We start from the raw sequence: 14,121 nt of genomic DNA, 5'->3' as shown, positions 1-14,121 counted from the left end.
AATTCGTTAAAAATAGTGACGGAGGACTGTTTTCTTTCAATTATACCTATTCACGGTCCCGGAACGTGCAGCCATGTTCAAAATTTTGTGATGATTTGTACATTAATGTTAACACTACTCATGGTAATATCTCTTAAACTAACTCGTTCCACATCATTCCCATAAAACAATCGTTCAAATAACATTAGGAACATGGAACTAACTAACCATTTAGAAGACAGTATTCGACGCCAGTTCTACGTGTTAAGAAAGGTAAGTCGGATGGAGTCGTAACACCTATTGGGCAGTATGGGCATTTAGTACTAGTCTTTACCTATTCACACAATGCATAAATAATTAAATCCTGTCGTACACTGACTGGTCAGTGCATTTCGTGCTAATCTCATCTGTTAGTCTTTACACCCTGGAAGATGAAAATTGAACTCATAATTGATTTATTCGAGACGTTCTGTCACACATATTCACTTAATTTTAAAGAGATTACTCTTTGAATCCCACCTCCCTCCCCATGAACCAAGGACCTTGCCGTTGGTGGGGAGGCTTGCATGCCTTAGTGATACAGATAGCCGTACCGTAGGTGCAACCACAACGGAGGGGTATCTGTTGAGAGGCCAGACAAACGTGTGGTACCTGAAGAGGGGCAGCAGCCTTTTCAGTAGTTGCAAGGGCCACAGTCTGGATGCTTGACTGATCTGTCCTTGTAACACTAACCAAAACGGCCTTGCTGTGCTGGTACTGCGAACGGCTGAAAACCAGGGGAAACTACGGCTGTAATTTTTCACGAGGGCATGCAGCTTTACTGTATGGTTAAATGATGATGGCGTCCTCTTGGGTAAAATATTCCGGAGGTAAAATCTCCGGGCGGGGACTACTCAAGACGATGTCGTTATCAGGAGAAAGAAAACTGGCGTTCTACGGATCGGAGCGTGGAATGTCAGATCCCTTAATCGGGCAGGTAGGTTCGAAAATTTATTAAGGGAAATGGATAGGTTAAAGTTAGATATAGTGGAAATTAGTGAAGTTCGGGGGCAGAAGGAACAAGACTTCTGGTCAGGTGACTACAGGGTTATATACACAAAATCAAATAGGGGTAACGCAGTAGTAGGTTTAATAATGAATAGGAAAATAGGAATGCGGGTAAGCTACTACAAACAGCATAGTGAACACATTATTGTGGCAAAGATAGATTCGAAGCCCACGCCTACTACAGTAGTGCAAGTTTATATGCCAACTAGCTCTGCAGATGACGAAGAAGCCTGGAGATACTGACATGTTTCAGCTAGATTATATAATAGTAAGACAGAGATTGAAGAACCAAGTTTTAAATTGTAAGACATTTCCAGGGGTAGATGTGGACTCTGACCACAATCTATTGGTTACGATCTGTAGGTTAAAACTGAGGAAACTGTAAAAAGGTGGGAATTTAAGGAGATGAGACCTGGATAAACTGAAAGAACCAGAGGTTGTCCAGAGTTTCAGGGAGAGCATAAGGGAACAATTGACAGGAATGGGGGAAAGAAATAAAGCAGAAGAAGAATGGGTAGCTCTGAGGGAGGAAGTAGTGAAGGCAGCAGAGGATCAAGTAGGTAAAAAGACGAGGGCTAGTAGAAATCCTTGGGTAACAGAAGAAATATTGAATTTAATTGATGAAAGAAAAAAATATGAAAATCAGTAAATGAAGCAGGCAAGAAAGAATACAAACGTCTCAAAAATGAGATCGACAGGAAGCGCAAAATGGCTAAGCAGGGATGGCTAGAGGACAAATGTAAGGATGTAGAGGCTTATCTCACTAGGGGTAAGGTAGATACTGCCTACAGGAAAATTAAAGAGACCTTAAGAGTTAAGAGAACCACTTGCATGAATATCAAGCTCTCAGATGGAAACCCAGTTCTGAGCAAAGAAGGGAAAGCAGAAAGGTGGAAGGAATATATAGAGGGTCTATACAAGGGCGATGTACTTGAGGACAATATTATGGAAATGGAAGAGGATGTAGATGAAAATGAAATGGGAGATACGATACTACGTGAAGAGTTTGACACAGCACTGAAAGACCTGAGTCGAAACAAGGCCCCCGAAGTAGACAACATTCCATTAGAAGTACTGACGGCCTTGGGAGAGCCAGTATTGACAAAACTCTACCACATGGTGAGCAAGACGTATGAAACAGGCGAAATACCCTCAGACTTCAAGAAGAATATAACAATTCCAATCCCAAAGAAAGCAGGTGTTGACAGATGTGAAATTTACCGAATTATCAGTTTAATAAGTCACAGCTGCAAAATACTAACGCTAATTCTTTACAGACGAATGGAAAAACTAGTAGAAGCCGACCTCGGGGACGATCAGTTTGGATTCCGTAGAAATGTTGGAACACGTGAGGCAATACTGACGCTACGACGTATCTTAGAAGCTAGATTAAGGAAGGGCAAACCTAAGTTTCTAGCATTTGTAGACTTAGAGAAAGCTTTTGACAATGTTGACTGGAATACTCTCTTTCAAATTCTGAAGGTGGCAGGGGTAAAATACAGGGAGCGAAAGGCTATTTACAATTTGTACGGAAACCAGATGGCAGTTATAAGAGTCGAGGGACATGAAAGGGAAGCAGTGGTTGGGAAAGGAGTGAGACAGGATTGTAGCCTCTCCCCGATGTTATTCAATCTGTATATTGAGCAAGCAGTGAAGGAAACAAAAGAAAAATTCGGAGTAGGCATTAAAATCCATGGAGAAGAAATAAAAACTTTGAGGTTTGCCGATGACATTGTAATTCTGTCAGAGACAGCAAAGGACTTGGAAGAGCAGATGAACGGAATGGATAGCCTCTTGAAAGGAGGATATAAGATTAACATCAACAAAAGCAAAACTAGGATAATGGAATGTAGTTTAATTAAGTCGGGTGATGCTGAGGGAATTAGATAGCAAATGAGACACTTAAAGTAGTAAAGGAGTTTTTCTATTTGGGAAGCAAAATAAGTGATAACGGTCGAAGTAGAGAGGATATAAAATGTAGACTGGCAATGGCAAAGAAAGCGTTTTTGAAGAAGAGAAATTTGTTAACATCGAGTACAGACTTAAGTGTCAGGAAGTCATTTTTGAAAGTATTTGTATGGAGTGTAGCCATGTATGGAAGTGAAACATGGACGATAAATAGTTTGGATAAGAAGAGAATATAAGCTTTTGAAATGTGGTGCTACAGAAGAATGCTGAAGATTAGACGGGTAGATCACATAACTAATGAGGAAGTATTGAATAGGATTGAAGAGAAGAGAAGTTTGTGGCACAACTTGACAAGAAGAAGGGATCGGTTGGTAGTACATGTGCTGAGGCATCAAGGGATCACCAATTTAGTATTGGAGGGCAGCGTGGAGGGTAAAAATCGTAGAGGGAGACCACGAAATGAATACACTAAGCAGATTCAGAAGGATGTAGGTTGCGGTAGGTACTGGGAAATGAAGAAGCTTGCACAGGATAGAGTAGCATGGAGAGCTGCATCAAACCAGTCTCAGAACTGAAGACCACAACAACAACAACAACAGCTCTTTGAATACGAGAAGTCTCAGGTTGTGTTTGTGTAGAAGTATACAGGGTGAATCAGAACTCCATCGACATACTTTCATAAGTTGTTCAGGGATACATCATCAAAATGGTTCAAATGGCTCTGAGCACTATGGGACTTAACATCTGTGGTCATCAGTCCCCTAGAACTTAGAACTACTTAAACCTAACTAACGTAAGAACATCACACACATCCATGCCCGAAGCAGGATTCGAACCTGCGACCGTAGCGGCCACGCGTCTCCAGACTGAAGCGCCTAGAACCGCACGGCCACACCAGCCGGCGATACATCGTCAATTTTTTTTTTATAGGGCATCCACATTCTGCGGCGGCTCGTAACAGAGATATTGAATTGCGTTTGGTTTCGTGCCACAGTTAGCTTTGTAACTGTATTGCGCTGCAAACAGTGCACAATATGCAAGTGTCGCAATATGCACTGTGTGTCTTATTTCCATTCGATTACGTTATCTGCTGTTAACACCAGTAGGACCAATATTTGCCTTAAAACTTCCATTCAGTCCTGTTCAGTTATGTCTTGGGTCTGCTTTTTCGTTAACTGGGATGCACTGCTGTGTGGATAGGTTTATAGATGAAGAGTTGGCCGATATGCATCTTGTGCGTGGTTTCACTGAATGTAGCGTAAGAGCGGCACAATGAAGCTATGTTCAGCCGTTGGCGCAGCGACGGCAAACCCGTCACAGTACAATGTTCCGTCTGAGGATTATTACTTTGGTATTGCATATTACATTCCTCTTCACTATTCTGAAGGCATTTTCACAAAACCAAGTGTGACTGCGGTAACAAACCGCACAAACTACTGTCACATTATTACTCACTTACGAGCCACTGAAGTCCGTGGGTCCATGGCGCCAAAATACTCAGAATGTATCGCAGAAAAACCTCTGAATGTTTGTCGGTGGAGCTCTGGATCAACCTGTACAAGTAGAAATCTTGCGTGCCACGCTTGAACACTCACCGAATAACAGAAAGATGGTCGCAAGCATCTCCACGTCGACGCGCGGCACACTTCCACGTGCGATGCAGTCAGGCGGAAGCTGAACTGACCAGCTATTTGGGAAGCCGCTCCGTATCAGACAGAGGCCGACGTAAACAACTCAGCGCGGCATGCAGAATGAGGATTGGAGGTCGTGAGGCTCAATTCGGGATAAGACAACAGTTACACTACTCCATGGAAAGCAGAAAGCGGCGATAGAATCTCAATTAAAGGTTGTCACTGTGCACTTACAACCAGTTACTCTCAGTGCCTGAGGGTTATGGTAGCCTAGTTTCAACACTATTCTCCTTTTGTGAGCTTGTTCTTTTCTCTCTGTCATATCGTCTCGAAATAGAATTCTGCTTAAACTTTGGAGCACAGCGCATCACGTTCTGGAATCAAGGTACAGATGTAAGTTTCTTGGCAGAAATTATTTTAAAACACAGTGCCAGGAATAAACTAGGAGGAGACTGTCGTCAACGGATCTATCCACAACATTTCTGGTCCAGTGTGTGTTCTGAATCATACTTTCTCTAAGTTCTTCCTTTAGGTTTTGACCTTGCGTTAAAATTCATTGGCAGAGCAAAATTCCCGCAACTCAGACACTTGTGTACTCTATACCAGTCTGTCTGAATGCTGTATTTACAGCAACGAATTTCAGCATCACTTTTTTTAATGTTAATGTCTTAATTGTGTAGTTTGGCTGCTCTCAATGCTTTTAGCACATTTCACTTTTCAATCCATAGCATACATAATCTACAATATTGTAGAGGGAAATTTAAGGCGAATACTTCCGCAGACGCGATACAGAGCACTAAATGTATTACCCTAATTGCATTGCTCTGTTCAGTGTAGGTACTACATAGTGAGCAAGAAACTAATGAGCATGTAAAAACTGTACAAAGGCTAATTTATTCTTTTTTGTATTTGTCATCGTTCGCAATATTGGAAACCACAGTGGAAATCAAAAATGTTATATTTGCAACTTACACACTTGATAAGCCAAAACAATGTGACCACTGCCCATCGCACCGTTGGATGCTGCCTGGTGGCGGAGCGAGAACGTGACACAGCAACAAAAGAATGTAAGTGGGGCAGACATAGACGAGGGATCATCGTAGCGAACATGTTGGCTCTTCGAGTGAATCACATTTTTTGCTACACTGGTTGGTGGTCGTCTCCACAAATGCCGTCATCGAGATGTACGGCGGCTCGAAAAGTCCTGCACGCCACTGATGTTGGGAGCTGTATTATGTTACGGGGAACATTCTCTTGCTCTTCGATAGGACCTTTGGTTGTAATCGAAGACACGCTGTCACCTGCCAACCATCTGCAATCCTTCATGCTTGATGTCTCCCTCGACGGCGATGTCATCTTTCAACGGCACAATTGTCCACCTTCGAAGCCAGAACCGTGCTAGAGTGGTTTGAGGGACAATATACTGAACTCATGTTGATATCTCGGCGACCAAATTCGCCTGATGTAAATCGTGTGGAACCCATCTGGGTCGCCATCGAGCGCCATCACCACATACGCAAAACAGCGGCCCGTTATTTTCGCAAATTACATGACCAGTGCGTAGATACCTAATGCCACATACATCTACAAACCTACCAACAAGCTGTCGTGTACCCGATGCGCATAATCAGTGGCGTATTTCGTTTCAAAGATGGAGAAATAAGCTATTAAGTAGGTAGTCATAATTGTTTGGCTCACCAGTGTAGCTACACCTTCCAGCTACATCTATGCGTAGTCGCAGCTCAGACTTGGACATTTGTCGTTACATGGTACCAAATATTCAATACTCTCGTCATAGTCGTCAGCGTTTCCCTACAATTCTCTACACTGGTCTGCAGCTCGTCGTCTCTGCCAAAATGCTGTTCCGGGCTGTAAGGTGCGTCATCAAACACTTCTCATCGAAAACGCCAAATCTTTGATGCAGCTTCAGTGTGTGGCAGAGCATTGCCATGAAGAAGGACAATGCCTAATGACAATGTTCCTCTTCTCTTGTTCAGATTTGCCGTTCGTAGACGATTTTCTCCGATCCCTTGATCCACTCATTGAATTAGATCATCGGTTGACATTTGCTGCATTCCCTGACCACCCGCATCGTGTACGTCTGTGCGTCCTGTTTCAAAGTTCCTGCATCACTGCCTCAATTTTCTGTCACGATGACAGTTAAGTTATGTGGGCTGCATAAAATCAAGGTGAAACCCTCAAAATGAATAAATCAAATGATAGGACACACTTCGCACTTTGCGGAAGACTCTGTTGTACTGGGTATATTTCCGTGCTCAGTGTGCGCTCAGAACTAAAACGTGCGACGTAATGCGATCTACGAGCATACAGATAACACTGTGCAACACATCTACGCAAAGCTTCATCGGATTCTTAAGGTGGTTTTAACTTCGTGACCGATAGGACATTAAAAAAAATAGCCCTCGTGTTTTTTTCTGAAAGTTTGTGTTATTTCCACCATATTACTTGAGGATATTCACGTAGGTGCTCCAGAATGGAGCTCACGAGCAGAAACTGTGCAAATATCTGAATTTCAGTGTTTTCGTACATTGAGTACCGGAAGGCTGAACGTGCCTTACGTATTGACTGAGAAAATGGAAGTGTGGAGTTGCTGAATATTCGTATCAATGCTTGGTATACAAGAAAGATGGGCACCTTCGGGATTCAGGTATGGGATGCCAGAAGCATGCAAAAGCCAAGCCTGCAAATGTCTATTACTTAACAAATGAACGTGAAGCTCTTGCTAGAAACGCGTTTACCATTGCGCAATTAACGGGGCTAAGAAGAAACGTGATGAACGTGGCACTGAAGTAATGCGTATTTTAAATCTCAAATGCACTTCTATTTCGAAGTCTTTTTTTTTTTTTCAATGCAATTGTGCCAAGCAGTTTTACATGTGAGTAGATTCCGCCCATGAAGTTTCTGGAAAGTCTGCATAACATCTAAATACAGCCATCATAATCATTCACAATATTTTAATTTATAAATGTATTTAAAGATAATAACAGGTGTAAGTCAGATGATGTGACAACCGTAGAATAACGTAGATTGACTGCTGTGTTTAAGGTAAAAGACTCTGTGTACCATAACTGTGTATGTAGCATGAAGTCTATAATTTTCGTAATATGCTGGTGATTAGGGAGCCATTTAATCTACAGGGTGATTATAATGAAGTTTAAAATTTCAAAATGCTGTAGAAATAACACCGCAGGTCAGAGTGACGTCAGATTGCAACGGAATATTATCGGAGAAGGGGGAAGACGTATAGCAGAAGAATAGAAGGATGGTGCTGTATATGTCAGAATACGTAAATGAAAACACCTGTCATGCGCACGACACATTGAATTGGTATAAACACGCCGGCTACACGGCATTTCCTGCTTTTGTGTCTGCGACGTTCCCCTTGACTGCAGGATCGCGCTCTGTTTGTAAAGCTGTATCACCAGAATGATGACTGCGCACATGTTCCGGACACTGAATGGTTTGAAAAAAGGCGTTGGTCCGATGACTGCGAGGGTCTGAAAAATGATTCGCAAAAGCGAAAAGACGGGTTCTTTTGGTGTGCAACCTGGTATAGGGAGGAAACGAATTGATTCGACGTCAGCGGAAGCAGTGGCCACGGCAGTGCAGGGGGAGACGAGTGGTGGTGTGCAAACAGGTAGTGCACGGAGAATTGCCCGACCATTGGATATACCAGTGAGTACGATGCGTAAAACCATATGAAACGTCCTTCTTTGCTATCCATTCCAAATTACCCATGTGCACGGGTTGCTTCCTGTTAACCTGCCAGTAAGAGAGACCCCTCCCTCCTTTGGAATTTCTTGCTCGCATGGAAGTGGGCAGCGATTGGCCGTGGAGGATTTTGCGGACAGACGAAGCCCACTTTCATCTGACGGGATATGTCAGTACACAGAATTGTCGAATATGGGCTACATAAAACCCAAACGTAGATCAACCAGTACCACTTCATCCTGAGAAGGGTATTGTGTAGAGCTGGTTTTCGGCATCATTTATCATAGGGCTGCATTTTTTCGAAGAGACAGGTCCTGTTACCTGTACCGTCACTGATAAGCGCCATTAGCGGTTTTTTTTTTTTTGTGGAATCACGTCATTCCAGCTCTCCAACAGCCTGGGTGTGCGGATGGGATCATTTTTATGCAAGATGGCGCACTTTCGCATATTGAAAATCAGGTTAAGCAGCTGCTGAATCGTCATTTCGGAAATGATGGAATTTTTAGCCGCTATTTCCCTACACCTTTGCCGTCCCGATCATCTGACCTTAATCCGTGTGACTTCTGGCTGCGGGGCTATCTGAAAGATGTTGTGTTCAGTGTTACGCTTGTCGACTTAGCTGCACTGAAGGCACGCATTGCGCAACACGTTCTGAACGTGACCTCAGAAACACTTCGATCAGTTGTGGAAATGCTGTTTCTCGATTTCAACTTGTTGCAGCAAACGGTGGACAGCGTACTGAACATGTTTTGCGCCAGTCACACGGCAATTAATACTTCTATTTGATTATAATTGATGCTTTTTATGCTGTTTTTGGCGTCAGGACAATTAAAAACCGACTTTCCCCTTCCGATGTGATACGACATACCTGTACACCTATGCACACTGAGTAGTACAGTTTGTTCAACGCCAAACGTACACCTAAGCCGTTGCTGTATGGTTCATTTGTCATTTGTTGTAGACCCCTTAATTGGGCCCCGACTTAAATGAGACTTGCACTTGGCGGCCGAACCCGAATGGAATATCCCAGACAACAATGCCATATGATTATTATTTTTTTTTTTTTGTCAGATGACACTTACCGTAAACAGTAGGAAAAGCAAATGGAGGACTGAGAATAATGGGAACAATCTTAAGGAAATGTAGATCGTCCATGAAAGAAGTGGGATACGAGGCACTTGTTCGACCGATTCTGGAGTATTTTTCATCAACCATGGACCCTTACCAGGTATGACGGTATGACTCACAGAAGAGGTAGAGAGGATGCAACGAAGAACGGCGCGTTTCGTTACGGGAACGTTTACTTGGTGAGAGAGCGTTACCGCGATGAGCAACAAACTCCATTGTCAGACGTTACAATAGACGCGTTGTGCGTCGCTATTGAAATTTCGAGAGAGCACTTTCTAGGAAGAATCGTACAATATATTACTTCCTCCCACATTCATATCACGTAATGACGACGAATAGGAAATACGAGAAATTAAAGCTAGTACAGAAGGTTACCGACAATTATCCTTCCATTCGTGAGTGGAACAGGGTAGGAGGGATCACTTGAGGTATCACCAGTACCCTCTGCCACACAACCTTAGGTAGCTTGCGTTGTATGATGCATATGTATTAGTTTATTTCTATTTGTTATGAACATTCTCTTGTATTTATTCGCTTATAAAGCACATTAATTGAGTGGAAATGTTGTCCAGCTCCTTCTGCGTTTCCTAACGATCACGTAACGACATTGCTTTCCTGTAGGCTACAGTTTTGTCCGCAAACAGTCTGATAGGTCTCCAGACTCCGTGGTTTACGTGTAATGACGATATTAGAAGTACTGTAACGTTTGCTCGCCCGGCTAGCCGCGCGATCTAACGCGCTGATTCCCGAGCGGGATGGCGTGCCGGTCCCCAGCACGAATCCGCCCGGCGGATTAGTGTCGAGGTCCGGTGTGCCCGCCAGCCTGTGGATGCTTTTTAAGGCGGTTTTCGATCTGCCTTGGCGAATGCGGGCTGGTTCCTCTTATTCCGTCTCAGTTACACTATGTCACCAATTGCTCCTCAAAAACTGTCTCCGCGTACGCGTACACCATGATTACTCTACCACGCAAACATTTGGGGCTACACTCGTCTGCTGTGAGACGTTCCCGGGGGAGGGGATGGAGGCCAAACCGCACAGTAACCGTGGGTTCGGTGTGGGGCGGCGGTGGGGTGAGTGGACTGCGGTAGCCTGTTGTGGGGTTGTGAACCACTGAGGGCCACGGCAGGGACGAAGCCCCTCCGTCGCTTCTAGGTCCCCGATACAATACGCAATACACACACTGTAAAGTGTACTTCGGGTAAACCTGCATTACTTTATTTCTGTTGAAGGTTCGCCGTCTGTTATGACGCACTGGGTTATGTTAACTAAAGTTTCATTGAGCCAATGGCTTTCCAGTGGAGATAACATGGGATTATTAGTCAACGACGTCGTAGAGCATATAGCTCTTTTAGGAAATACAGCGAGACCAAATTTATCTGTTCGCCTACGTACACCATTTTCAAGATATCTTGAGTGGATGAAACAAGCTATGTTCCATAGAAGACTTGGTGTTCCCTTGAAGAAATCTTCTTTTCCTCCACGGATGTCATAATGATTTAATTTGACATGTCCCCTAGGATCCTTCAGCTGGCGACCATTACCGATAATTGTCCGCATTTCTGACCAGCGGATCATTATTCGCTCCATTCCATTTACGCTGGAATGTATGCTTTGAAAGGGATTCTCGATAAATACGATGTAGGAAGGAATCGTTCCGTCGTGGTTTCGATGTCAGAACTAAAGGAAATTTTGCCAGACCTAGTGGCTTGTTCGCTTCAAGGAATTTCATAGTTACTTCCAGTACCTATAATGTTTATTTAAGTATCTTGGTTCAAAATGGCTCTGAGCACTATGGGACTTAACTTCTGAGGTCATCCGTCCCCTAGAATTTAGAACTACTTAAACCTAACTAACCTAAGGACATCACACACATCCATGCCCGAGGCAGGATTCGAACCTGTGACCGTACCAGCAGCGCGGTTCCGGACTGAAGCGCCTAGAACCGCTCGGCCACACCGGCCGGCTAAGTATCTTGTATTTGCAATTGTGTATGATGGTCAAATACGACTATGTTATTATTTTCATTCACGAATATTTTATTAAATGTTTAGTAATAGTTCAAAATTATCACTTTTCCTGTTTTAGAAGCGCGCTTCAAGTAGATGAACTGTCGTATTGAAAGATAATTGTACTCTTAAAATAATGGCCTTTATATCAGACCATGTGATGGCGACACAAATAGTCTTACGACGTATAACGTACTTCAAAATACTATATACAGATGATGGCTAGAATACAAATGGAACGGAATGAGCTTTCACAGGCTAGACAACACAAGCTTAGGAACGATATAAATTTCTATTTTGATGGCAGAGCTAGTTTTAAGCATGCAAGAAACAGCACATAGGGCAAAGGTATTATCTTCGCCGATTCCCGAGCTGTGGTCATGATCGTGAAAAACCATTTTACATACCGACTTAACAACCCGGTCGTTTTTGAAATTACGTGGCAAGTCATTCGGCCATACAATCAGGAAAAAGAAGTCATGACATCTGAGTCAAAGGCCACGGTGGCATCCGCGTCAAAGAACAGGCCGACCGACTGGCTCAATAAGGCGCAGATTCAGGAATACCATATCATCCAACAGTACCGCATGCAGACTTCATACGACTTACAAGGACGATGCGTATGAGATGGGACGAGGAGTGGAGCAGACAAACCAATGATAAAGGTAAACATTGTAGCGCAATACATATTGTGAACCTGTCATTGCATCGGCATGTGAAGCACACGGTGTCAAGAGGATTTTAAACAATCGCTTAAACTCCTCCCGAACAGGCCATAGAGGCCCAAAGGTACTGACCGGTCGCCGTGTCATTCTCAGCGCATAGGCGGCATTGGATGCGAATATGGAGGGGCATGTGGTCAGCACATCGCTCTCCCGTCCGTATATCAGTTTCCTAGACCGGATAAACAATCACTATACGAATGAAAGTCAGTCACAGTCTCCTCTTTCTTCAAAAAAAAGAAAAAAAGAAATAAATAAGCCCTTACATCGCCTGCGATAACCCTCTTTGCATTTGTGGAATAGGAGAAGATATGAACCAAATAAGCCGGCCAGTGTGGCCGCGCGGTTCTAGGCGCTTCAGTCTGGAACCGCGCGACCGCTACGGTCGCAGGTTCGAATCGTGCCTCGGGCATGGATGTGTGTGATGTCCTTAGGTTTGTTAGGTTTAAGTAGTTCTAAGTTCTAGGGGACTGATGACCTCAGATGTTAAGTCCCATAGTGCTCAGAGCCAGTTGAACCAGTTGAACCAAATAATATTTGGGGACAACAAACGCTAGAGTTTATGAAATCACATACACAACTCTTAAGAGATTAGGAGAGTCCATGTAATTAGTCATGACAAAATCCAAATGCTGCGAGTACAGCTGGGAGGACGAGGAACGGCCGCTCTGAGGGTACCGGTCGGAAACGAAGAGCTGCACGGTAATTAATGAAAAGAATAAGCTTTTCAACCTATGAAACACAGCCCATCCTTTCCAGCGCAATGAACTTACTTTTACCTTTTGCATCTGGATCACTGTCTCCCATCCACTGATGCTTTTCTCTATAATTCTTTTACTTGACACAACTTTTCTTTATTTTCTTAAGCGTCCTAGTCTGGAAGTTTCAGCGCAATCTACGTTTGAAAAAACGTCTGTTCGCAAAGTATCGAACGGTATTAGCTCTGTGATAGGTAATGGCAGCTGGTATTATCCAGAAATACTAAGATATATATTAGGTTGGCGCATAAGTTCGTAACGTTTTTCCATAACACATAATTTAGTCATGAACTGTATATTCTCCTTCAGAATTTACAGGTCTGCCAACGCGGAAAGGAAGTTCCTTGAAGGTTGTTCGATAGATAGTGGAAAAGGCGAAACTCTGAGAGCGCCAAATCAGGTGAATCAAATGGGTGCGGAATGACTTTCCAACCACACTCCTGTACAGTTTTTTGTCAGTCGAGCGGAATGCGGGCAAGTGTTATCTGGAGTAGCATCACTTCGCGCAGTCTTCCTGGTCGTTGTTCTTCGACTGCGTGTGCAAGACTTCTCAGTTGTTGACAGTAAGTGTCAGCAGTGAGGGTTAAACCTCGGGTAAGCAATTCGTAGTGCACCATACCGTCGTGGTTCCACTAGATGTATAACTGTACTATATGTAGGTATGCGCAGTTCTTTATACAGGGAGTTATTGCTTTGTCTGGACTCAACTATTCCTTCCTTTTACTAATGTTGGAATAAAGACACCATTACTAGTCACCAATAACGATAAAGGATAGAAATGGTTAATGTTGTTCAGTAGCCAATTGCTTACGAGGAAGCAGAGATGCGCTTATGGTCACTCGCCGATTTTTGTGATTTTGGCTTAGAGAGATTTTTGAACCTTCCCCATTGCATGCAAATGTCGCACGGTGGTGGAGCGATCACAGTTCACCACATTTGCCGTTCTCGATCACACTGATGTGAACCATAGTGGATTAATGCTTTTAAACGATCTTCATCAAACCGTGAAAGTCTTCCTGAGCATGGAGAGCCACTAATTTCAATACGACCTACCTTGAAACACGAAAGCCGGCCGCTGTTGCCGAGCGGTTCTAGGCGCTTCAGTCTGGAACTGCGTGACCGCTACGGTCGCAGGTTTGAATCCTGCCTCGGGCATGGATGTGTGTGATATGAAATGGTTTAAATGGCTCTGAGCACTATGGGACTTAAC

At 43.6% G+C, this 14,121-nt stretch overlaps 1 protein-coding gene across 1 annotated transcript in view; it reads right to left on the bottom strand.

Moving 5' to 3' along the window:
• The window catches only part of LOC124548682 (neurotrimin), a gene marked incomplete at its 3' end in the record, with an annotated part of 1,196,053 nt that extends 1,191,420 nt beyond the window's left edge, over positions 1-4,633 (bottom strand). The window contains exon 1 of the mRNA XM_047125186.1: positions 4,530-4,633. Within this exon, the coding sequence (XP_046981142.1) occupies positions 4,530-4,557 (28 nt within the window). The remainder of the gene's footprint in view (positions 1-4,529) is intronic.
• Between the last annotated feature and the right edge of the window lie 9,488 nt (positions 4,634-14,121).

The sequence above is a fragment of the Schistocerca americana genome, chromosome 1 (assembly GCF_021461395.2).
Source record: "Schistocerca americana isolate TAMUIC-IGC-003095 chromosome 1, iqSchAmer2.1, whole genome shotgun sequence".
Lineage (NCBI taxonomy): Eukaryota > Metazoa > Arthropoda > Insecta > Orthoptera > Acrididae > Schistocerca > Schistocerca americana.
This window is presented reverse-complemented; position numbering and strand designations above follow the sequence as displayed.